This window comes from Diceros bicornis, chromosome 19, assembly GCF_020826845.1.
Source record: "Diceros bicornis minor isolate mBicDic1 chromosome 19, mDicBic1.mat.cur, whole genome shotgun sequence".
Taxonomy (NCBI): Eukaryota; Metazoa; Chordata; class Mammalia; order Perissodactyla; family Rhinocerotidae; genus Diceros; species Diceros bicornis.
The window spans coordinates 46833465-46855721 of record NC_080758.1 but is presented as its reverse complement, the minus strand read 5'-3'; the positions used below and the strand labels follow the sequence as shown (position 1 = coordinate 46855721).

Sequence of the window (22257 nt, the reverse complement as noted above, 5' to 3'; positions counted from 1 at the left end):
AACCAGGTTAATTTCCCACTAGTTTTCTGATCTAAAACCTGTGCTGAGCGCCTGTGTTGATCTTCCCGTTTTTCCGGCGTTTATGCTCATGACCTGCTACGTTAAGATACAGGGACTGTGACAGCAGCCTCCCCGTTCCCAAAGTTCACGTAAACTTTCCGACGCAATCAGTCCTTCTGATGTTAGATTACAGAGTTCATTTCTCATCATGTGTTTTACCAATTTTCCATTCTAGGCACAGGATTTTCTTTTTTATCGCCCAGGAGTATTACTGGGTAAACATGTGAAGAACTAACAAAACTGGCGGCAGGACATTTCAGGAAATCAAACAGAATCACACCCAAGGTAAAAACGAGTTTTACACAGTACGATCTCATTTTATTGCTAAAATGGCTCATTCTGCCGAGGAACATGCCTGGTGTTGGTAAAGCGTCTCCCTGCCCCAGAATAGAGACGCACCGCCATGCGCCACCTACTGGGACGATAGAAAACTACGGGCATAAGTGGACGCGGGAAAGAAACGACAAAACCACGACACGATGGTGCTTGGCCGTCAAGCCAGGCTACAGAGAGGTTTCCTTTTTATACAGAGCACTTCCAGGAAGCACACGTGGGAATCCAATAAAGTGGAGGCCGTGGCCACAACTAAATGATGCCTGGCCACGCGTACATGGGCAGGTGGTAGTGATTGTAGTGCAGGTAGTCAAGGATGCTCTTCTCCACCAGCGGCTTGTAGATGGTTTCCTGGAAAACTCTTTTCAGGTATTGCCTGGGCTTCTCCTTCAGGTTAATTTCCTCATCTTCTATCTGACGGGCTAACTGTTCCATGGAAGGAAGGGCTTCCTCCTGGAAAATACAGTAAGAGGCCAGATACAGACACTAACTGCACTTAGCCCCACAGTTAAGAGGGCAGTTTCACTAAAATGAAAAAGGTAGCACTCAGCTCCCCAAGGATGGTCATTTTTTTCTTATCTTTTAAACAATTATTTTTAATTGTGGCCAAATAATACATAACATAAAATTTGCCACTTTATCCATTCTTAAGTGTACAGTTCAGTGGCAATAAGGACATTCGTGGTGTCGTGCAACCACCCCCATCCATCTCCAGAAGTTTTTATCCTCCCAGACCGAAACTCTGCCCCCATAAAACACTCACTACCCGCGCCCGCTCCTGACCGCAGCCACCACTCTCGCTCTGAATTTGACTACACTAGGTACCTTACAGACATGGACTCAGACAGTAGTTGTCTTTTTGTGACTGGCTTACTTCACTTAGCATTATGTCTTCAAGGTTCAGCAAGGACAATAATTTTAAGCTCTTAATTTTCAGATAAAAATTATCTGTAGATCATGCTTGTTTTAGAAATAAGAAAGGAGGTGATTAAACATTTTTACATGAAAACGCCTAGATGGTTTACTTTACTTGGTTACTGTCCCCAAAAATAGGACTTAAAAAAGCCTTAGAATACATTCTTAGTAAAGTCAAATTTCATTGATATCTTTAAAGATAGGGCTCAGAGAGAATAAAGTTATTTGAAATTGAGAATTGTATGCTGTTAATATCTATAATACAGTAAGGACTTTTTCCAACATTGAGGCAAGTTGACAGACTTGTACAGTTAGCACCTGCGCACAAACCACCTGGACTCGACAGCTAATGTTGTACCACATTTGCTTCATCACAAATCCGCCTGTCTCTAGGGGGTTGTTATAAAGAGCACTTCACCAAGGTTTGAGCTGGGTGCTCTCTGAACACTGCAGTAACTGACAATTACCCCAGAGCAAGAGTCACGTGGACTTCAACGGTATATTTATTTGAACTTCCAATAATTCTCTTAATTTTGGACAGAAAAAAGTGGATAACCTGCAGAGTTCTACTGGGTCATTAATTTATTAATAGTAAGAACTTAGAAAAATGGATTCAAACTATACAGAGGCATAAGGTAATTATCACCTGGTTACTTAAGCGAGACACTGCCAGGTGTTGGAGATGATACACTTGGAAGAAGAGTCAGTCGGGGGGTCACAGGACTTCAACAAAGATTGTGAGACAGAAAGAGGCAACTGAGGACGAGAACTATTAGAGGAGCCGAAACACCTGAGTGCCACCAGTACATCCCCAGGCACATGTTTTGCAGTACATATGAGGTTGGTTCTTTCTCGCTTAATTTTTCAAGAGACTTGTATCAAACAAAAACAATGAAGTTACAAAATTTGTAGAAGATTTGCGCTCATATTGTATGATGCTGTTCTAACATTGGGGTAAAGAGTGTAAAGTCACAAAATGGAACTTTTAAGTTTACCTAAGACAAATACTGATCTAGATTGTAAACATATTTTTGTGCATTTGCTTCTCAGAGTGTGACCTCGCTCAGTGTGATCATGCATCCCCACTTCAGTGTGACCATCCCCCCTCTCAATGACCTTCTCAGGGTCCTCTCAGAGTGACCGTCTCCTCTCTCAGTGTGACCATCTCCTTTCAGGGTGACCCTCTCCTCTCTCAGGGTGACCATCTCCTGTCTCAATGTGACCATCCCCCTCTCAGTGTGACCATCTCCTCTCAGGGTGACCCTCTCCTCTCTCAGGGTGACCCTCTCCTCTCTCAGGATGACCCTCTCCTCTCAGGGTGACCCTCTCCTCTCTCAGGGTGACCATCTCCTCTCAGGGTGACCCTCTCCTCTCTCAGGGTGACCATCTCCCCTCTCAATGTGACCATCCCCCTCTCAGTGTGACCATCTCCTCAGGGTGACCCTCTCCTCTCTGAGTGTGACCATCTCCTCTCAGGGTGACCATCTCCTCTCAGGGTGACCATCTCCTCTCTCAGGGTGACCATTTCCCCTCTCACAGTGCTCTCTGTACCAGCTCCCCTCACAATGCCACATACAATGCATGATCTTTTGTGTCTGGCTTCTTTTATTTAACATAATGTTTTGAGGTTCATCCACTTTGTAGAACGCATCAGTACTTCATTTCTTTTTCTTTTATTTTTTATGAGGAAGATTAGCCCTGAGCTAACATCCATTGCCAATCTTCCTCTTTTTTTTTCTTTTTTTTTTTGAGGATGATCAGCCCTGAGCTAACATCCATGCTAATCCTCCTCTCTTTTGCTGAGGAAGACCGGCTCTGAGCTCACATCTATTGCCAATCTTCCTCCTTTTTTCCCCCAAAGCCCCAGTAGATAGTTGTATGTCATAGTTGCACATCCTTCTAGTTGCTGTATGTGGGATGCGGCCTCAGCGTGGCCAGAGAAGCAGTGCATCCGTGCACACCCGGGATCCGAACCTGGGCCACCAGTAGTGGAGCATGCACACTTAACCGCTAAGCCACGGGGCCAGCCCCCCAATCCTCCTCTTTTTGCTGACGAAGATTGGCCCTGGGCTAATATCTGTGCCCATCTTCCTCTGCTTTATACAGGACGCTGCCACAGCATGGCTTGACAAGCCATGCGTCAGTCTGCGCCTGGGATCCGAACCTACGAACCCTGGGCCACCGAAGCAGAGCGCGCAAACTTAACCACTACCCCACTGGGCTGGCCCAGTACTTCATTTCTTTTTATGGCAGAATAATTTTCCATTGTGTGGATATACCACATTTGTTTATCCATTGATCTGTTGATGGACATTTGGGTTGTTTCTTCCTTCTGGCTATTCTCAATAGTGCTGCTATGAACCTTCTTGTACAAGTATTCATTTGGATACCTATTTTCAATTCTTTTGGGTATATAATTAGGAATTCGGGCTAGGTCATATAGTAATTCTGTGTGTAAGTTTTGAGGAACCATCCAACTGTTTTTCCACAGCAGCTGCACAATTTTACATTCCCACCAGCAATGTGTAATGGTTCCAATTTTTCCATATCCTTGCCAACACTTATTTCACTTTCTTTTTTTACTATAGCCATCCTACTGGGTGTGAAGTGGTATCTCATTGTGTTTCTGCTTTGCATGTCCCTAATGATTAATGATGTCAACATCTTTTTATGTAAATGGGTCTACATCTGGACTCTCAATTTTATTCCATTCATCTATACATCTATCCTTATGCAAGTACCATACTGTCTTGGTCACTGTTGATTTGTAGTAAATTTTGAAATTGGAAAGTTGTGTCCTTCAACTTTCTTTTTCATTCTCAAAATTGTTTTGGCGTTTTGGAGTCCCTTGCATTTCCATATGAACTTTAGGATTGGCTTTTCCATTTCTACAAAAAATACCATCGGGATTTTGATAGGATTACATTGAATCTGTAGATCGCCTTGGATAGTATTGCCATCTTAACAATATTGTCTTCAAATCCATGAACACAGATGTCTTTCCATTTATTTAGATCTTCTTTAATTTCTTTCAGAAATGTTTTGTGGTTTTCACTGTACAAGTCTTGCACCTCCTTGGTTAAATTTATTCCCAAGTATTTTATTCTTTTTGATGCTACTATAAATGGAATTATTTTCTTAATTTCATTTTTGGATTATTCATTGCAAATGTAGACAACTGATTATTGTATATTGATCTTGTATTCTGTAACTTTGCTCAATTCATTTATTAGCTCTAATATTACTTTGTGGTTCTTTAGGATTTTCTATATATAAGATCATGTCATCTGAGAACAGAGATAGGTTTCTTTTCCAATTTGGATGCTTTTTATTTCTTTTTCCTGCCTAATTGCTCTGGCTGGAACTTCCAGTACCATGTTGAATGTAAGCCGTGAAAGCAGGCATCCTTGTCTTGTTCCAAATCTCAGAGGTGAAGCTTTCAGTCTTTCACTGTTGAGTGTGGTGTTAGCTGTGGGTTTTTCATAACTACCCCTTATCAGATTGGGGCAGTTCCCTTCTATTCCTAGGTTTTTTAGTGTTTTTACCATGAAAGCATGTTTGAATAAGTTAAATGCTTTTTCTGCATCAATTGAGATGATAGCATTTTTCCCCCTTCATTTGATTAATGTGATGTATTACATTGATTCATTTTTATATGGTGAGTCACTCTTACATTCCTGGGGTAAATCTCACTTGGTCATAGTGTATAATCCTTTTAATATGCTGCTGGATTTAGTTTGCCAGTATTCTGTTAAAAATTTTTGCATCTAAATTCATAACGGATATTGTTCTGTAGTTTTCTTTTGGTGTCTTTGTCTAGCTTTGGTATCAGGGTAATCTTGACCTCATAGAAGAGGAAGTGTTCCTTCCTCTTTTATTTTTTTGGAGGAGTTTAAGAAGGATTGGTGTTAATTCTTTAAATATTTGGTAGAATTCACCAGTGAAGCCATCTTGTCTTGGGCTTTTCTTTGTTGGCAGGTTTTTGATTACTGATTCAATACCTTTACTTGTTATAGATCTGTTGAGATTTTCTGTTTCTTCTTGCGTTAGTTTTTGTAGGTTGTGTGTTTCTAGGAATTTGTCTACTTCATCTAGATTATCTAATTGGTTTGCGTACAATTGTTTATAGTATTCTCTTATAATCCTTTATTATTTCTGTAAGGTCGGTAGAAATGTCCCCACTTTCATTTCTGATTTTAGTAATTTGAGTCTTTTTTTCTTAGTCAATCTAGCTAAAGGTTTGTTAATTTCGTTGATATTTTCAAAGAACCAACTTTTGTTTTCATTAATTTTCTTTGTTGTTTTTCTATTCTCTATTTCATTTATCTCCACTGTAATTTTTAGTATTTCCTTCCTTCTGCTAGCATTGGGTTTAGTTTGGTTTTCTTTTTCTAGTTCCTTAAGGAACACAATTAAGTTATTGATTTGAGATTTTTTTTTTTTAATGTAGGCATTGACAGCTATAAATTTCCCTTTGAAAACTGTTTTCACTGCATCCCATTAGTTTTTGTATGCTGTGTTTTCTGTTTCATATGTTCTAAGTGCTTCTAATGTCCCATTTTATTTCTTCTTTAAAATCAAAGACATTGCTTAAGAGTCTGTCATTCAATTTCCACATATTTGTGAATTTTTAGTTTTCTTTCTGTTTTTGATTTCTAGTTTCATTTCCTCATGGTTGGGAAATATACTTTGTATGATTTAAATCTTTTAAAATTTATTGACACTTGTTTTGTGGCCTAACGTATGGCCTATCCTGGAGAACATTCCATGTGTACTTGAGTAGAATGTGAATCCTTGTTGTTTTTGGATGGTGTGCTCTATATATGTTAGGTCTAGCTGGTTTATAGTGCTTTTCAAGTCTTCTATTTCCCTATTATCTTCTATTTGGTTGTTCTATCTGTTATTGAAAGTGAGATATTGAAGTCTCCAACTATTATTTTAGAATTATTTCTTCCTTCAGTTCTATCAACAATTGTTTCATATATCTTGGGGTTCTGTTGTTAGATACATATATGTTTATAATTGTCATATCTTTCTTAGAGGATTTTGAAGGATAATTTTGATTACACAAAATTTCACCTTGTTCAGTGACTTCAGTCACAGCTAAATGCAGTGCCAGAGGCACACAGAGGATCTGTTCCTCTCTTTACTTCCATAAAAGGATTTGAGATATCTTATAATGATCTTTTTTTTAATAAATCATATATAGATTTGAAATTATTTATAATAACTGTCATAGGAAATAGTCTTATTTCTTTCTCCACATGTGGAGGGAGAGAAAATTGATAACTGAGCTCTAGGATAGCATGGTTAATGGGACTGAACTTCTTTACTTCCCCAAAGACAAGGTAGAAAGTGAAATGAAATGGGTTATATCATCTGAATATTTGAGAAAAGGAATTATTGTTATTCTTTAGTGGTCTATCTCTTTATTTTCCTATTACCAGATTCAAATGAAATTTCTGCCTGTCTGTTTATATGACTACCACTTCCACTGCTGGCTGTCCCCACAGTAACTGTCATCACTAATGTTACCTGTGGTGGCTGGCACATACTGGGAGCCATTACTTGCACTCCATTACTCCTCCCACAGCTCTCTGAGGTGGGAACAGCTAGTCTGTGTTCCACGGGAGTCTGAGCTAGAGGCAGACACCACTGCATGCACTACCTCTTCCTGTGGCCTTCCCATTTGACAAATGTAAATGCAGAAACCAGAACAGTCCCCCAGTGCAGGCTTTTCCTTCAGGGGTTTTGCTTTCTGGAAATCTAGAAAACCCACGAGAATGGTTGGGGAACCCTTAGTGTGTCTTCTGCAAATGTCCCTGGCCACTTTTGGCATACTGACAGGGCCTGCTATCCATGCTGAGTTTGTGCAGAGCAAACTGCCCCACAGTACATGTCTTTTCCCAGATAAAAGGTTGAGAGTGTCTGAGTGAGTGCCATGAAAAGCAGCCGTCACTGGGTTTGACAGTTTACTTGGAAAGGGGAAGGGAAAGCTTCCCTTTTAAGCTTGACACCTAAAACCCCTTGGCTCTGTGCAAAATGTTAACTGAGGAGCTCAGATCTGAAGTTTAGAAGGACTGAGGCACAGAGTTTTGGTGGGATAACTAGAAAACTAATGAATCTTTACTGTGGGGCAGTAGTGAGCTGCAGATTACACTGTGAGAGGGAGGGAGGTATCTGAGGAGTTGAGCAAAGTTCAGCAAGCACTAGGCTGACAGCTCGGGTTCATATTTCAACCTGAGCTGACTTCCTCGCAGGCCTGGGATGAAGTGCAGGGACCTGTTTGACCTGAAACATCTTTTATCTGTATCTATCTAATTATTATTTTTTTTTTCAAATGTGAATGACTTTGGCAGTGGCTGACCTTTGCATTTAGCCATAGTCCCCTCTACTTCCCTCATGTACACCTACCTGCCTGGTTCCTACCGATGTGATTCCTAAAGACAATTGAGTTTGTTTTAAATTTTAAACCTATTTTTCCCAATCTGAATCTACTTCAGATTAGTAAAATTACTTAAATTTCCCAGCTTGGACTCCAGGGATAAAACTGAAAAGGGGCAGGGGCAATGAGGAGAAGGTACCAAGCACGCAGTTGGGCCCAGGGCCTACGTTCCTGGCTTTGGAGTGAGGGATCCTTGAGTCGGAAGCTTGCTGGCCACTGACTAGCTGTGTGACCCACGGCAAGTCCTTTAGGATCTCTCAGCTTCGCCTTCCTCACTGGTAAAGGAGATGATACCAACAGTTCCTCCACACACGATTAAGGGTGGTGGTGCGTGCTGTGGCTAGAATGGTAGGGACTCGGTATATGATCTGCATCTGTGCTGTCCAGTGTGGCAGCCCACACCACGGGAACCTTCAAGGGCGTGGGTGCTCTCAGGTGGAAGTGACAACAGAGATGTACGACTTGCCCACGTAGACAGTAAAACGAGGTGGAAGCTAAGTGGTGCCCTAGCCCTTGTCTGAGCAAAGCAAAGGAGAGTCTAGAATGGAGGTTTGATCACTTTTTGAGCACAGATGTTAACTTTCCACAACTCTGGTAAGGACTCTATTGTTGAAAAACAAAATTTAATTTCAAGTTTCACAAATATTTTACTATTTACATTGCAGAGTCAAATTTCTTGCTGAACATGGAGCCTTTGGGATGTGAAGCCTAACTTCCAGTTAATTCTGTATCGCTTTGAGAAAGAAGTTTCGGTTATAAAAGCAGTGTGTTTGAACATCTGATGACTTCCCTTTACATCTTGGCCACAACATACGCACACAAAGGTTTACGAATGGTCAGCAAATACGGACAGAAACTAAAGGAATGCAATCTTCATTCCTGAGGGCGAGTAGATACAACTCACTTCCAGTCTCAGCCCACACTGTTAGCTGATAATGAAAATGCAGTAACTTGTAAAAAGGAAAAAGAAATCTGCCCCTCATAAAATGATTTAAATAATCCTCTTTCCCTGAAATATCATCGTCTATGTTTACATCCTCTATAGATTGTTTATATGAAGTAAGTTGGGTTTAAAAGTAAAACCATAAAGCGGGAATGTAGGGAAAAGTCTAAATGACCAACAACTATAAACTGCTTATAATTTGCAAGGAATAACCGACATATCCATTAATCACTCTTACCTCCTTGGAGGTTAAGATTTGGCGTAACTCTTTCCTGAGATCAATAAAACGATCGTGAAAGAGGGCCATGCACCATGGCTCCGTGAAGTAGCTAGTGAGGAGAGAAAAGATTCAGTTAGCTGGAAACCCTCTCATTAGCACTAATAAAGTATTTACCTGCTTTTTTGCCTTTATAAATTACAGTTCTGGCCCCATTGCAATCATTTGCTCATAAAATGCCTCATGGAACAGCCTGGCCAATCAATTTTTTAAATGGATGTTCCTGATGTAAGGCCAGGTTCCATAATTACATTTAAAGTGGTTTAATTCAGAGCTGGGGCAAGACCCAGTGAAGAATCCTGATTTTATCAGAATTTAAAAGCCTGAAGACTTGTAAAGAACGGTGTCTCCATTATCTGCCCTCGTTTGAGAAAAACAGATTGCAGGATTAACTGAACTGCTGCATAAACAAATTAAATTTGGGTAGACAATAACACAAATGTTGTTCATCATTAAGGTTTCTGGATTAATAATGACCAGAAAAACAGGCCACCTTGGTGTTGCAACATGGTCTTCATACAATTGCATTGATGCTTAATTGAGTCTCTTTTAGGAGAGCAGCTTTTTTGGTGTTTTTATTTACTAACTTTTCACTGAAAACTGTTTGCATAAAAGCTTTCTTACTTGGAGAACAACATAGCCATCCTTTATTCACAGGCGATGACTGAAAATTTGATGCATTCTTGGAAGAATCAAGAACATTTATTGCTATTTTAACTCTTACTTTATTTTAATGTTAAGTGTCTTGGAACAGGAAACTTGACTTCTTCAGGGTTAGAGATACATCGATTGTATGGGCTTCACTTCCTTTGGACGTGAGTTTTTTGTTCCCGTTATTGTTAGTGGATGTTATGTGTGTGCGCAGAGGAAGAAAAAACAGGTGCCCACATGCAGATTTTGTTTTCCGAGACTTAAAGTTAATTCTTAGGGAAGGAAGTAATGAGTCCCAGGGACAACTGAGGCATTAAAAGACAAGTCTAATAACAAGGGTCTACGCTACCATCAGCACAGCACTCAGCAATACCAGTTAGTACCTATTGCCCAATCGTAGACCAGAACATGACCTAATTTCATGCTTAATTCCCTACTATGTCGTTCAGGTCATATATTCATCCAACTGTTAATTCCACTAACATTTACTCCATACCTCTCATGGGCCCAGCACTGTTCTGGGTACTGGGACCAAAACAGACAAACAGCTCTGCCACCATGGGGCTTATATTCAAGAGATAAATAGGTAAATAGACAGCATGTTAGATAGTGAGAACTGCTTAGGAGAAAACATAAATCAAGCAAGGACAGGGGAGGCCAAAGAAAGGCTCACACCTAAGACAGCGACTTAGTGAGTAAAGACCCAAGGGAAGGGAGAGAGCAAGCCATGTGGAGATCTGGGGAAAGGCACTTGGAGACAGGGAACAGCAGATGCAAACACTCAGAGGCAGGAGTGTGCCCAGACCACTCGGGGAGGTGGAGTGGAGGTAAACGAAGCGGGGAGTGGCAGGAGGTGAGCTCAGGAAGGTGATGGGAGGGAAGGATGCTCCTAGAGGCAGAAGTCGAGGCAGATCTGTCGTGTAATCACTCCATGACCATCTAGCTCCGCACTTGCACACAACAGGTGTCCTATAGATGTTCCCTGAATGAATGAAGGAATAATGAATGAATGAATAGATGAATGAATGCACATTGCACTGCATACATTCTATACTGCCTGGCCCTGATTGGTCTTTCATTAATATAGAATAAAGTTCTGCTCAATAAATAGGTGACAAAACTCCACAAAACACCCGAAGATGGGCAGTATTATAAAAGAGAGAGCCTCATTAGGAACAGCGGGAAAGCCATGCATGAAAGCAGGGTTTAAGGATGGTCTCGCTGAGGGCTGGCCCTGTGGCTTAGCGGTTAAGTGCGCGCGCTCCGCTACTGACGGCCAGGGGTTCGGATCCCGGGCCCGCACTGACGCACCGCTTCTCCGGCCATGCTGAGGCCGCGTCCCACATACAGCAACTAGAAGGATGTGCAACTATGACATACAACTATCTACTGGGGCTTTGGGGAGAAAAAGGGGAAAAAAAGGAGGTGGATTGGCAATAGATGTTAGCTCAGAGCTGGTCTTCCTCAGCAAAAAGAGGAGGATTAGCATGGATGTTAGCTCAGGGCTGATCTTACTCACAAAAAAATAAAATAAAATAAAAGATGGTCTTGCTGAGCACTGCAGTGCGGAAGGCCGAGGGTGTCAGAGGGCACTTTGTGGAAATCTATCAGAGGACTGCTCGCCTCTGAAGTTACTCAAGGCCACTGAGCACTGAATGAATGGAGTCAAGTCGATGGGAGTTCTAGCTGGGGTTCTGGGCGCTACAACCCTGGCCAACATCCAACGTCCATCTAATTCCTGGAGCAAAGGCATTGGGGCTGGGCTTGCTGCCTCGGGAGGGAGCAGTTTAGCCACATGATGTCTTGACGCATCTCCTCAGAAGGTAGTTCCTGGACCGGAGCATCAAGAATAGCCTAAGTCCAGACACTCGAGCACAGCTTTGCCAGGATGGCCCTGCCTCTTAGCTCTGAACAGCTTCTAGAAAAGCTTCAGGGGATTGTGGACGTGCGAATCTTGAAACTTTCATAGTCCCTAAGTTAGAAGCCAGTGGGCCCTTTTAAATTTGTCACTCTCTTCCCTCTGCTGCTGAGATCCCCTGTGTGTGCTTCCATGGCACAACCAGGAGCTCCCACTCTTAATTTCAGGAGTCTATAGCCACGTCCTTCTAGGTGGCATAAGCTCTGTCTCTGCTGTCCTTACCTCAGCACCGCCCTGTTCCCAGAGCCCAGGTGCTAGCCAGGTGGTCTTCCAGCCCAGCGCCTGCACAGCTCCGCCCACTGCGCACCCATCAGCGACTCTTCATTGTCTGCTTCGGGGAGGGAGTTCTGGGGAGACCCCACTTCCCTTAGGGTCACACTGCTGCCCACCCGGGCTCTGGCCCACCATCGAACGCCCACATTCCCATAGCCTCTGTCCATGAAGCCGAACAGATGGCTGGAGAAGCAAGTGGCCCTTAATCCTCTGAAAATACAGCTGCTAAGCCTGTCTGCACAGCGCCGGGGGCGGGGAGGGAGGAACTCAGATATTTTGTGCAATTGCTTTCTGTTGCTGGCTCTGAAACTCCCCATAGCCTCTCACACCAGAGGTGTGCAGAAACGGCACCCAGACATTTGATGACCCCTGTTCTCATCCATCACAGGATGTTGAACAGTTTGCAGACCAGTGACCTAGGAGACCTGAAATTTTCTTTCTTTCTTTTTTTTTTTTTGGTGAGGAAGATCAGCCCTGAGCTAACATCTGCCAATCCTCCTCTTTTTGCTGAGGAAGACTGGCCCTGGGCTAACATCCATGCCCATCTTCCTCCACTTTATATGGGACGCCGCCACAGCATGGCCTGACAAGCGGTGCATTGGTGCGCGCCCGGGATCCAAACCGGCGAACTCCAGGCTGCCGCAGTGGAGCGCGCGCACTTAACCGCTACACCACGGGGCCGGCTCTGAAATTTTATTTCTTCTATGCTCCCTACCACTGCCTCCTGTGGTAAAACATTTTGAGACCCTTGTCCAGAAACTGACAATCTCTGTAGCAAACTGTTTGTGACTGATAATTCCCGGAATTCTTCCGTGGCCACCATTTTTATTTATAAAAGAGAAAGGTGTATAGAGCTCTATTTGGATTTTCTTTCTCTCTCCAGAAAGAACTCTTGGCTTCTGTTAAAGCAAAGTGTGATGATAAAAATGATACCCTAAAAACCAAAGCAACAAGTTGACTTCTGAAGGCTCCTTCTCAATTTTATCCCAGCTTCAGTGCTGGTCCCTAGGGGCCACTTCCATAGGGGTCGTGAAGTGATCATGCTCGCACCCGGGGAGAGCTGGTGCCTCTCCAGGAGGAGTGTGCAGGGTCCCACCCGTCTGGAGAGTGGCTTCTGCACATCTGTCTGCAACGTCAGATTGCTGACAGTCTGCCACACGGATCAAGCTAAACACGTACAAAGTGACACCCTTAGCCAGGGGTAGAGCAAAGATTTCAGCCTTGGTCAATCCCCGAAGCCCAGGATTCCTGCTGGAAGGTCACCCATTCCAACTGCAACTCTGATCACAAGGCATTTAGAACTGAACGGAATTTAGGAAGAAAAGAACGAGCAGATAATCCGCAGTTTCCAAGATGCCCTTGGTCTGCCGTGTTAAAAGGATTCAGGTCAGGCTCTTGAGGGGTGGATAATGAGCAACAGCTCCGTAGTCAGATCAAGTAGCTGCTATTCTGTAGGGCATATAGGTGTTTTAGGATAGTGGTGAAAGGAATTGGTTCCTCTGATAAGAAAAAAAATTATACCCCAAAATCTATCCAGTGAAGAACCTTACTTGTAACTTTCTTCCCTCAGTTCTTACAGAAACTGCTTCTTTTGGTGATGGTTTTTAAAGGGGTCACGGGATGACCTCGGAGCAGCCACTACGATGAGGACGCCCACTTCCTTTACCACTCACGGCCCCCACGTCGCTCAGCGCCTGCCCATAATTCACTTCCACACTCCCTCAGACTTTGTTTGCTTCTGGCAAATTACCCTTTTTTTAATTAATAGATTTACTTTTAGAGCAGATTTAGGTACACAGAAAAGATGGGGCAGAAAGCACAGAACCTCCCACCTTCCCTCTCAGTCTCCCCTGGTAACATCTTGCATTACTGAGGCACGTTGTTGCCGCTGAGGAACCAATATTGATACACTATTCTTAACCACAGCCCACAGTTTACAATAGGTGCGTTTGTGTGTTGTACCTTCTATGGGTTCTGACAAATGCCTCATGTCCTGTGTCCACCACCGCAGGATCACACGGAATCGTTTCACTGCCCTAAAATTCCCCTGTGCCCCACCTCTTTCTCCCCACTCCCTCCAAACCCCTGGAAAATTAACATTTTAGGCAATTGACTTTTATTAGAGAAAATGGGGCAGTGTAACAATTTCATAAAATATCTTAATAAGCCTATATTCCAGGATTTCTTTCAGAAACAGAGTAGAATTCTCCCACCACAAACACTATCCCTCTCACACTCGCCAGCAGCCCCTCAGACCAGCGGCTTGAGGTTTTGGTTTCCTAAGGTGCTGGATTTGGGGATCAGCTTAGGATGAAAGCCATTTGGATTCCTGTTTTCTATAATGTGCAGGGGGCTATGGTTTTTAGGGGGAATTTTTAAATGTAGGCATTATAATTTACTTGCTAAAAGTCCATGTGTTTTAGTTACCAAACCAAACATGTTTGTGAAGCTAAGATGAGGTTTGTTCACTGAGAATTTCAGAACCAGACTTGCTGCAGACAAGGAGGAAGTTCCACATTGAGCGTCCTGGTTCGCACACCCCAGTCAGACAAGACCCTCTCGGGTGGCGAAAGTGCCCCAGCAGCAGGGCAGTCGGGACCCGCTTCCCTCCAGCAGGTGCCAATGGATTTCATTCAACAGTAGGCAAATTTGATCCCATTATGGAAAAACATGAAAAGGGCTTGCATTATATTTCTTTTTCGATCCTGCACGGGAAGGACAACGCCAACCTTAATGGCAAGGGGCACTCAGCTGGGTGTTTCCTACACTGACCATTTCTGCTCCACGGGAACTGGAATGCCAGAAAGCCGTGGTCAACCCCTCCTCCACACCAGCTGTGGGTGTGGAGCTTCGGGCGTCCCTCCTCTGCACTGGGGTGGGGGTTGGGCGGCTCCGGGCTGGGGGAGCTGACTCAGGCAGCGTCAGGGCACCCCCTGGACTCTCCTTCCAGCTCAGGCTTCTTCCCACCCCAAATGTGCCCCCAACTGCCGGCTGCTCCCTTTGCTGCCTCCTCCCTGTGGATGGTCTCAGATGCTCCCTCCTCCAAACACCTTCCACCAGGCCTTCCTGCCTGCCGGGCTCTGTGCAGTCTCTGCAGCCCAGAGGACCCTTTTCCGTGTCTGTCTTCCCCAGTGCCACCCAACGCTCAAGTCCAACCAAACATCCTCCTTGAAGCTGACTCCTGGCCTGAGGGCTCCCACTCACTCCCTCTGTACCATTTGCATGGGAAGGGGCACTTCTGCCCTTGCAGGAAAGCTAACCCGGTGCACGTCGTGTTCTCTTACACACAGTGCACTCTGGGTCCCCACAGTGCCTGGCACAGGGCTGGTCCCGAGAGACTGAGGAGCAGGTGGGGTCAAGCTCCTGAAGACATCTGCAGGTGATGGCAGGAGTCAGACTCAGGCTGCCCCCCTTCCTCTCCATGGAGAGCTTTTGCACCCGTGCAGGAAGCCTGGTTAGAGTGGCACGGACCCCTGTGGGCCTCCTCTAAGTCATCCTAGAAACATGGCAGCCTTCATTATTCAAGTCAGGAAAGCTTTGAATTGAACTAAACTCAATGTCGCCACTGATGATAACACTGAGTCAAACGAAGATTATCTCCTTTTGATATAAGGATGTTAGAAAGAAGTTTTACTTTAAGAAAAGTTTTAGGTCTAGTTTTCCCCCACAAACTGAATGACTTCTGTGCTTTAGTTTCTTCTCTTCTCCAGGGGAAGGAGAGGAGCTTCTGGAATCCTTGCCAAGGCTGGGGAGGCAGGTCTGCATTAACGGGCCCCGAGCGCCATGGATGATCAGCATTAGTGATGGGCTTTTGGGAAATTTATATTTTCATGAATATTGTGAATTTTTTTAAAAACTAGAAAATATTAACTTCTTTCCCAATTCACATTAAAAAAGAGAAGACTAACAGGAGCCACTAAGAAACCTACATAGCTGGTTGCCTAGAAATCTTCAGGAGAGAACGTCAGGTAAGAATGCAGCAACAACAAGATTTGGAAGTGGCTGTGTGGATTTGGGCGTTAACATCCCAAAAATCATTTCTACATAGCCACAAGAAAAAGTTTACACAAATTCTCCAGGCCCAAACAGAAGACATTACTCTCTCTGTTAACTTTGCCAATGGCTGGCCTGGTTTATCTGGGGGGACTTAAATTCTCAATCACTTTTGCGAATAATGCACTTTTCTCAGAAGCTCTGGGAAATGTCGAATGGTGGAACTGAATTAACCACTTCTGGTCGATATGGTCCAATCATTAAGCAATTGATCAGACTTCTCCAGAGCTCATCCTCATGTGGTCATTCCGCCTATTTTATCGACAAAATCATATAACCCAGGTGGGGATCTGGTAACTAGCTTAGCCACTGACCATGCTGAATGCTGAGAAAAGCAAATCGACAAGACACGCTGGAAGGAGTTGTGTCCACTGCCGTAGGAATAAGTACGACATGTCCAAGGGAAAAGAAAAGCGGGTAAAGGTGGTGTTCTTTCAAGTCCAGGATCTCAACTCCAAGACCAAGGCCCTTCTGGCAGACAGACAGGAAAAGAGAACTGCAGGAGGGCGAGGCTGCCCTCCCGGCATGCAAAGGTTCAACTGGAAATTGCTAAGCTACGCGATAGTTAGGAAAAAGGAGGTGGTGGGCAGAGAAGAAACACGACCCTTTCTCCAAGATCTTTTTTTTTTTTTTAATGAAAAGCAGTCGAATTTTATATTGCTGTGATAATAGTCAGGTTTTGCTTTTAGACCCATTAAGAGGATCCCCAGCTGCCACTCCTACCCGCACAGAGGCTTGCTCTAGCTGAAAACGTGCCTAAGAGCTGCCTTTTCTCCTGGCTGGGAACTGTGGTGGGGCGGCCCGCAGGCTTCTGGAGAGAAGATCTTCTTTCTTGTACTGACGGCGTCTGAGATCCGCGGCGGCGGACAGACAGCGCTCCTTCTACAATGCCCGGTGGTAGGTTCTGCTCAACAGTGAGTCTCACCCCTGTGGTCCCGTGGCTGGAGCGTGGCCGGTGGGCCCTGTGTTTACATTCCATACACAGAAGGTAGGAAGTGATAAACGTCAGGGTGTATAATCGAGGTTGCAAACAGACACCCCGGGGGCCCGCTATGACTACAGATGCAGATGTGTTTGCTTTGGCCTGAACAACATTTGGAAATTGGATTTTCGGCCTTTCTTTAAAAAATCAGATTTGGCAATGCTGGGTCCTCATTGTTACGTGGGAACAATCAGCTCAACTGATGCCCCCCGTGGTTCACCATCGTCATCTACCAGCCTGGCTGGCATTGCTCACCACAGTGGGCACGTGGGTGTGCCCAGCCTGGTTGAGGGGCTTGGGTGAGATGGAGGCAGGTTTGTAAACACGTTTTCTGAAGCCACTTGCCCCCACATCCTGTTCTCCATGCTGGTATGTCTGCAAAGAACACACATGCTATTCCTATCTTCCTTTCCATTCCATCCATCTGTCCATATGTCCGTCTGTCTGTCCACCCAGCCATCCATCCTAACAGGTCCAACAAGGCCTTTTAAAACCCTGTCTCTTTATTTCTAGCGCCCACTTTCCTCTGGTTCTCTGTTCTCTGCTGGCTCAATCCACCCCTCAACAAATAGTCGTTCCTCCCCCACTGTGTTCCCATGAAGACTCTTCTCTCCCCTCTCTTCTCTGTCCTAGGGCTTCTGACCTCAATGGCTTTAAAGTGACAAGGAAGGGGAAGACCTAGGGGGCCACTCTTCACCATTAATTAATTATGGCCATTATGTGCCAGACGCTTTGCCAGTACTGAAGGTACCACAGTGAAGGTGCGGTCCCCGCCCCAGCAATGCACACGCAAGCGGGGGTGGCGGAGGGGGACACTGCGGGCGCTGGACAGTGGCTCGGCCCGGAGTGAAACTGTGGTCCACTTGCCCTCAGCTCTTTGTCCTTCCTGTCCGTGCATTGCTCGGTCTGCCTCTCTTGGGCTAGTGTTTGCCAAGTTTCAGTCACTTGGGAACCCATCAATTTTTTTTTTTTTTTTACTTAAAAAATATTTTTTTCAATTTTTTAATTCAGGTCATAACGGTTTATAACATTGTGTAATTTCAGGTGTACATTATTGTTTATCAGTTTCTGTATAGACTGCATTGTGCTCACCGCCAATAGTCTAATTTTTTCCTTCACCACATATACGTGGCCCTTTACCCCTTTCGTCCACCCCCCTACCCCCTTCCCCTCTGGTAACCACTATTCTGTTCTCATTATCCACGTGTTTGTTTATCTTCCACATATGAGTGAAATCATGTGGTGTTTGTCCTTCTCTGTCTGGCTTATTTCTCTTAACATCACACCCTCAAGGTCCATCCATGTTGTTGCAAATGGGACGATTTTGTCTTTTTTTAAAGCTGAGTAGTATTCCACTGTATATATATACCCCTTCTTCTTTATCCATTCATCAGTTGATGGACACTTGGGTTGCTTCCATGTCTTAGATATAGTGAATAATACTGCAATGAACACAGGAGTGCATAGATCTCTTAGAATTGCTGATTTTAAGTTCTTTGGATAAATACCCAGCAGTAGAATAGCTGGGTCGTATGGTATTTCTTTCTGTCTTTTTTTTTTTTTTGGTGAGGAAGATTAGTCCTGAGCTAACATCTGTTGCCAATCCTCCTCTTTTTGCCGACGAAGATTGGCCCTGAGCTAACATCTGTGCCCGTCTTCCTCTATTTTATGTGGGACGCCTGCCACAGCATGGCTTAATAAGCAGTGCATAGGTCCGCACCTGGGATCCAAACGTGCGGACCTCGGGCTGCCACAGCAGAGTGCGTGAACTTAACCACTACAACACCAGGCCGGCCCCAGGTATTTCTATTTTTAATTTTTTGATAACTCTCCATACTGTTTTCCATAGTGGCTGCACTAGTTTGCATGTCTACCAGCAGTGTATGAGGGGAACTCATCAATTTTTGCATGGACATTATTACTTCAAAATTTTTCTTTAGATTGATTTGCCTTTTTTTTTTTTTAGCTGAAATAACTACTTCTGCCTTGTCCTAAGCAGTAATATCTGTGAAATTGCAGATTTGATGTGCTTGTACATTTTTTCTAATTCTTACTGAAATTATTCCATAAATAGCAAGACACGTGGCTCTCCTGCCTAAAGTATCTTGCATCCCACCTGGTGGATGCTGACTACACTCTGGGACATGTCATTTTCTTTAACAGCTCAATGGTGGAGGCACTGCTGTACTCATCTGGGACACAAACCCACAGACACTGTGCGAAACAGTTTGTGTGCATTTTCTCACTTCATCCTAATTCCAGTCCTCTAAAGTGGGACTTGCCGGCCCATTTTACAGATGAGGAAATAGATTCAGAGAGGTTAAATGACTTGCCAAAGGTCACACAAATTATGAGTGGCTGAACTAGATCATAATTCTACTTGACCCAAAAGTTCATGCTATGAATAACTGTACAACCAAATCTCATTCCTTATGCTCATTCCTTAGCCGTTCTAGCAACTTTATGGACCAACCTAGTTTCCTTGGTATATCCCCTGCATTAGCTAAAATTGGGTTTGATTGGAGTTACAAAAAATTTCAAAATAACTTTGGCTTTAAAAAAGGCATAGGTGTACTTTTTTTCATATAAAGAAAGTCTAGGTGGGGTGTCCAAGATTGGCATGGTGGTTTCATGGACATCATAGTACTATCCACAGGGCCCTTGGCCTCATGGTGCAAAAAGGCTGCTGAGCTCCAGTCATCACATACATGATCTTGGATACAGAAAGAGAAAAAGAGGACCCTCCCCCCTTTTTTTAGGGACAATTCCTAGAAGTTTCACGCAGCACTTCTATTTATATCTTACTGGCCAAAGGTTGCTCATATGGCTTCCTTTGCTATAGGGGAGGCTTGGACTCACTGTCATTTACTTTAGGTACAATGTAACATTATATACATCAAGATTCTCTTTCTGAAGAGGAAAGAGAGAACAGATGTTGTGGCTGTTATCATACCCAATAGACACAGCATCAACTGTTAACAAAAATCTTTTCTTAAAGTTAAGTTTAAGAAAACTGGGAGACTGTGTTTAGTCGAAGTTCCCAGAACTAGAACATATCTATGACCCTAGATTCAAACCTGTCCCCAAATTAAACATGCTGGAAAAAACCCACACAAAATATTTTCCATATGTGACAGCCACCCCCCAAGCCCATGGGAGAGCCCTGGTGTCCTACTGTCCTCGTCTGGCCCAAGTTGGCTTAAATGCAGAGGAGAACAGGGAACACTTTGTGTTCACACTGTAAGGTCGCATTCTGTTCACTTTATTCTGCCCAGGAAAGAAAGTGGACTCACGCATTTCAATATAATTTTCAAAAATAAGAATAGGGACAAATAAGTATTTCCAGTCAACCCTAGGTTTGCTTGGAAATTAAATTACACGTTTCTGGGGCAGTGGAGTTTACTCAGGGATGCCACGTGGTACATGAGCAGACACAGCCATGTGACGCACTCGGACAAAAAAACCCAGAAGACAGAAATACAAGTTTGATTGTGAATATTTCCTGTCCAACTTGAGTTTGCCAGAATCTCTATCTAGTCAATTTATTGCTTTGAGGCAGATCTAGAAAAGTAAGATTAATGATTTTGAAAACAAAACCAACTAATTATCTGATAACCAGTTGTAATCGTCACCTGCTAAAGATCTAGATAACAGAAAAACAAGTCACCTCTGAACATAATTTGGCTATGGTTTCATTGTCACAATCTAGAACTGGCCTCAACAGCTAATGGTGTTCACTGCTCTAAGGAAACATGGCTTATGATGCACTGGCCCTAAAATCTAAATTCGAACCTTTGACAGAAGTCAGCCATCTTCTGAATGGCTTGTGAACGACCTCTCTCTCACCGCTGGTCTGGATCCACAGAGGCTGCGTCTGGCCCATTACCCTGGGGCACCCAGGAGCCCAGAGGCTCACACCGCTTGAAGCCTGGCGTCTGGCAGTACCCGGGAGCCCTCCCCGGCCCCAGAGGGGCTGGAGACACTGCCTCAAGCGGCTTTCTCTGCTCAGGGTGTGGAGGCTGCTGTCTGCTGGAGGCGACTGGAATGGCATGGTTATTTGTCTGTGAGCTGGACACACCTGGTCTGTCTCCGGAAGGCGATCCGGAGCAGCCCACAGGCCCTGGCACCCCCACGCTGGGGCGGGGGTGAGGGGGTCGTGCTCTCTGTCAAGCACAAGTTGTTCTTAGGCTCCTCGGTGTCCGTAAGAACATGGAATCCCAGAGCACACATGTCCTGAATCAGTGTCTGCACCCAGATCGTGCTGAGGACGGAGCACAGACTGCCTGCCACCCTTGCCACCAGAGTCTTGGTTTTCAGAAATACTATTCTTAGAGAATTATCCAAAAGATCTGTCTTCTGGCCATTTGTTTTTCTGAATCCTGGATACTCAGCCCAGGAAAAACTGCTTCATCTTAGAAAATGGAATACATTTATCTTATGAACTGTACAAATCCAGCCGTTGATAACATTTCCCTCCTTGCTTTGACCTCAGAGGAACTCAAAGGCACACGTGTGAATTTACTAAATAAAGACCTGGGCGGGAAAACGCAGTCTCCACTGCGGCTCAGCTGCATGTTGCTGTCCTGCCCTTAGCTTTCCATTTACTGAGGACTTTTTCTCCCAGCTCTGCCACTGGTTTTCTTAAATAATCTTGAACTAGTTAGCTTAACCTTCCCAGCCTCAGTCTTCACAGCTGCAAGATGGGGATAATGATGGTCCTTACCTCAAAGAGTTACTACCAGAATGTGAGGAGACGCTCCAGGGAAAAGCTTTGGCTTTATGCCTGGCACAGGGGAAGGGCTCCATGTGTATTGTTATTATTATTACTACTATTATTATTGTTCTTAATTGTCCTATTGCATGTATTTGTGTAAGCTGCCTCAGATCTTTTCTGGTGTGAATTAGAGACCAAATACATTATTAAAATAAACACTTTTTGTTTGCTGTTTAATTGATAGAAAGTCTTTCTTTGGCATAATTCTGCAGTTTTTCTCCTGTGCATAACAAGCCTTCATGAAGTTTTGTCATGCACTAAAGAGTTTTGTGGAAATCCATAAAATTTACATAGGAATCATTAAACTGAGGCCTCAATACTTTTTTGTCTGAGTTGATGAAATTTAAATACAAAGTGTCACATGGAGTTCCTTCTTTTTGCCTGTTTATTTTGAAGAGTGAGCCAATAAGTCAAAATGGTTACCCCAGTCGTTCATGGGATGTATTAAGATGGCAGTCAGGCAAACCAGCTGGGGTTAAGGTGCAGGCCCCCCAAAGCCCATTTGGGCTGGATTTTCTTCTAACCCGTCTGACTTTTTGCCTGACTTGCCAGAGCAAACCAGTCTTCTCGTAGAAATAGCATAATTTTTATACACCTAAGAATTTTGTTTCTATTTAAGCTTACCAGTTAAAG

General features: G+C 44.0%; 1 protein-coding gene across 1 annotated transcript in view; it reads right to left on the bottom strand.

Annotated features, from left to right (window-relative positions):
- Nucleotides 1-616: 616 nt before the first annotated feature.
- Nucleotides 617-22257, bottom strand: part of CFAP61 (cilia and flagella associated protein 61) — a 286840-nt gene continuing 265199 nt past the window's right edge. Inside the window, exons 25-26 of the mRNA XM_058563317.1 lie at nt 8935-9025; nt 617-846 (exon numbers count right to left, since the gene is read on the bottom strand). Of these exons, the coding sequence (XP_058419300.1) occupies nt 646-846; nt 8935-9025 (292 nt within the window). The 3' untranslated portion in view covers nt 617-645. The remainder of the gene's footprint in view (nt 847-8934; nt 9026-22257) is intronic.